This window comes from Doryrhamphus excisus, linkage group LG15 (assembly GCF_037039965.1).
Source record: "Doryrhamphus excisus strain RoL-2023G ecotype Guam linkage group LG15, RoL_Dexc_Guam_v1.1, whole genome shotgun sequence".
NCBI classification, from domain to species: domain Eukaryota; kingdom Metazoa; phylum Chordata; class Actinopteri; order Syngnathiformes; family Syngnathidae; genus Doryrhamphus; species Doryrhamphus excisus.
This window is the reverse complement of record NC_136371.1, coordinates 9,393,643-9,397,500: the sequence shown is the minus strand read 5'-3', so window position 1 is coordinate 9,397,500 and position 3,858 is coordinate 9,393,643. Positions and strand designations below refer to the sequence as shown.

The 3,858-nt window shown below is 41.7% G+C and overlaps 1 protein-coding gene across 1 annotated transcript in view; it reads left to right on the top strand.

The window, feature by feature from the left end:
* LOC131104378 (zona pellucida sperm-binding protein 3-like) overlaps nt 1-205 on the top strand; it is a 6,854-nt gene extending 6,649 nt beyond the window's left edge. Inside the window, exon 11 of the mRNA XM_058051479.2 lies at nt 51-205. Within this exon, the coding sequence (XP_057907462.2) occupies nt 51-175 (125 nt within the window). The 3' untranslated portion in view covers nt 176-205. The remainder of the gene's footprint in view (nt 1-50) is intronic.
* The last annotated feature ends 3,653 nt before the right edge of the window (nt 206-3,858 follow it).

Here is a 3,858-nt window from a genome sequence, read left to right as displayed (position 1 = left end):
TGTTTACATTCTAACCTGTACTGCTCTTCATCCTCCCCCCTCCCCCTCAGCCTCCTCCCCATCTTTTGTCATGCTGTGTGCCGTGGGTGCAGCCATGGCGGCGGTGCTGCTTGCTGTCATGGCTGCTGCCATTTGCAGCAGAGTGCACAAACCCACTGTGAAGTTTTGTACCTGACTGGGAAGAATAAAAGATTTATGCTCCAGCCTCGTGCTCCTTATTTTCGCTTTCCCTTAAGACGAGCTAACCTTTTATCTTTTGACGAGTCCACTATTTGAAACGAAGCATCTGCTCAACAAATGCAGTACACAGGTGGATGCTCGGGTGCTTTTGCACTTTGAAAATCTTGGCAGAGTTAAAAGGGGTTAAGCTGTTGTTTCCAACCTTACAGAAAATAATTTGACCGTAAAATGTGTAAAAGGAAGTATATTGCTTCATCAATCTACATATATAGGTGCTTGGTACCTCCAGGAGGGTTCCGGACTAATGAAAGATCAGAGATAAAGTCTGCACATTGTGCTCCCTTACAGTAAATCTCACACAGGGAAAAAAAAAAAAAAGCCTCACGAGCAAAATAGAATTGTAGCAATACTGGTTCCATACTGCGAGACAAAACACAAAATGTCATCTTGGTAACAACAGTCATATTTTAGCCTCTCCCTCCCTGTACCCCCCCCCCCCCCCTCCTCCAGCTTTCCGCCAGTGGATGAGTCCTCGGAAAATGGGGATCATCATGAACTGTTGCTCACGTTCCCGGGAAGACGAATAGACATAATTAAAAAGCCCATAAAGGCGAGAGCGAGGCTTTTATTACAGTAAAACGTGGAGGCCTGATTTAATGGGGTGTTTGCTCCCTTGTGCAGAGCTGATGGCTGCGTTAGTTTACTGCCACCGGCAACGCTGACCCCCTCCCATGGCCAACACACCCGAGGCTAATAAAAAGCAATATCTAATGATGCACCAGCATGGAAGCATGACAGTGACACTGAGGCACATCTGTGAGCCTTCCCCTAAAAACAATCAACCGTGAGGTAGCATTTTTATGATTAAAGAGATAATACAAGAAAACATGTTTTTTCGGTGTAATCTGCCTGGGTGTCGTCACATATGCTACATTTTAATGTTTCTTTCCCTCTCCAGCTTCATGAGGAATCAGCCCAGCATAGAAAAGCAGTAATGTCTTTGTTTTTTAGTGCTGTGGATACGAGCTGATGAAGTTGGCAAAGGCCACTGGATCCGCCTTTTCTCCCCGCCCCCAGACAGTCTGTATGACCCTCCAAGGCAAGAGCAAGTACATTCATACCAGGACGCTTGAGCAGGCACCAGCAACGCTAATGGAGTGTGTGAGACCAGTGGGGAGCAGGGAGTATACGTATGGAGCTTATTGTTCCTCGCCAACTACATGAGCTTGAAATGAAGTGCCGACATCTTGGAGGTTTCGAACACAACCGAGTTATTTTGCAACATTCCTGTAATTTTTTTATACGTTTTGACGACAATGTGTGTAGAACAGGGGTGGGCAAACTTTTTGACTCGCGGGCCGCATTGATATGACAAAATTTACGGGGGGGCAGACTATATATTTTACACGTAACAGTCCACCTGGTATTATTGTATCTGTAAAATTGTCATGCAATCTGCTATTATTATTTATTATTTTATATTTAAATATTTTAAAAATAGGAGCACTTTGTAAACAACAGACCATGTCAAAAAACGAAATTGATAAAACCATCAAAAGGTTGGCTCAGGCCATGATGCCAGGTTGTATGTTGAGTTTAAATGAAATACTTTGGAAAGATTGGGCGGGCCGTATTCAAACACTTGGCGGGCCAGATGTGGCCCCCGGGCTGTAGTTACAAATTTCCCCACTGAGGGACGAATAAAGGCATATCTTAATCTTAGTTTGCCCACCCCTGGTGTAGAATCCAAGTTAATACTGCCATGCTTTTATGTTGAAGCTTATTTTGCACTGAACAGGAAGTCAGTGTGCAAATGTGAAATCCTCGTTTAGCGTGTTTTGTGGAAAAGTTCGGACAAATTTTCACCTTGTTTTGTGGACAATTTTCATTTGTCATACTAGATGGTGTCTTGTTATTAAGGGGGCCCTATTATGGTTGTTTGACTTTTCTGACATATACAATAGCTGTTTCCCACTACAATGCTAAAATGCTAAAGCTACTTCCCACTGAGGGACATCTTGAAATAACTTATTTTCTTGAGAAACTTGGGACTGTCTCGGATTCGGGACGCAACACATATGGCTCTATGTTAAAAGCAGACATTTTATTATCAACTCCTATAAAGTTGGGTTCGCAGCTAGCGGCACAAACCTGAAGTCCTTCTAAGCACTCTGGGGTATGACCAACCACAGCAGAGTGGGCGTGCCTGGAGGCGGGCCATGGGTGGAACATTGAAAATGGAAAATTTTTGCGGGAAGCACGAAATCCAAAGAAATCCAGCCAAATAGGTGCAGATTCTGGAAGAACTAGAAAGCTTTTCCGTAATATTAAATAATAATTAAACAATAATTTTAAAAAAGTCAAATAAAAGTGAATGAATAAAAATTAGGGCTCTAAAAATTAATCAGATTAATCCTCTTTTAAAATTAATCATGATTAATCACTGTTAACTATGTCTGAAATGTCTGTTTTTGCTGTATTTAATGAATAGGAAGACAAATGACAGGACAGGATTTTATATATATATATATATATATATATATATATATAGTATGTATATATATATATATATATATATAAGTATGTATGACTAATATGTTCATATCAGCTTTAATTACACCAAAAAAATTTAACGTACTTAATGAAATCAAGCAGTTACCGTCTCTAACGCGTTATTTTTTTGACAGCCCTAATAAACATACTAAATAAATAAAAATGAATACAAATGATTCATACATGCAAACATAAAAAAATCCAAATAAACCGAAGTGGTGTTATGTAATGTGTCTGTACACACCTCAGAAAGTAGCTAATTAGGTAGTCTCGTCATGCGTTCCAATTTCCCACCACAGAAATAATAAAACAATATCAAACATGTCCACTCCAAGAACTGATTTCGAATGCTTTCAGGCTCCAAGATGCAGTTGTCATGCCAACATGACAGCCCCGCGTAAAGAAAGCCAAGGCTGACTATCATTGACAAATGGACTTGAGAAATGCACCCCTTTATTTGGCTCTTCTGGCAAATATCAGAAGCTGTTGAATTGAATCCATGTAAGCATACAGAATTCTTTCATCAATTCTTTTCAAACGCTATGGCGTCCTGCTCGAATGTGGGGCACACGCTCTTAGCACACAGCCACGAGTGTGACCTCTGCTCAGGCCCATAATTAACCCTCTTAATTAAGAGAGGGGGGAGGGAAAGTTGCTAACGAAGGAAGTGGATTTAATTAGCTCGGCCCTTGCATGGGAAGGCATGCACGACACTCAACAAGCACACCCGACACACACACACAAAACAATTAAGCCTCTTTTATGGTGGCTAATGGCTTCTGTGACTCGGAGTCTTTCTCATTAAGACTATCAATAATGTGCTGATTATATGCATCCACCAGTCTCCTTAATCAGTGTACAAAGGGACTATGGGTGTCTCCCGGGTTCCACAGCTTTCTCACCTTATCTGCTAAAAAGATGTTTGAATTGTTTGGCCGAAGCTGCTACAAGTGCCCGTCCTGGGAGGAAGTTGCACCGCAGAGGACTTTATGGGCCGTGACGATAAAATGACTGCAGTTCGGTGTATGCCTGCGTTCCTCCGTGCTCAGGTGTGTGTTTTAAACAGACGGGGGAAGTTCCAACAGACAGACGTCTGTCACACACAGGAAAACAATAAGTCTGTGC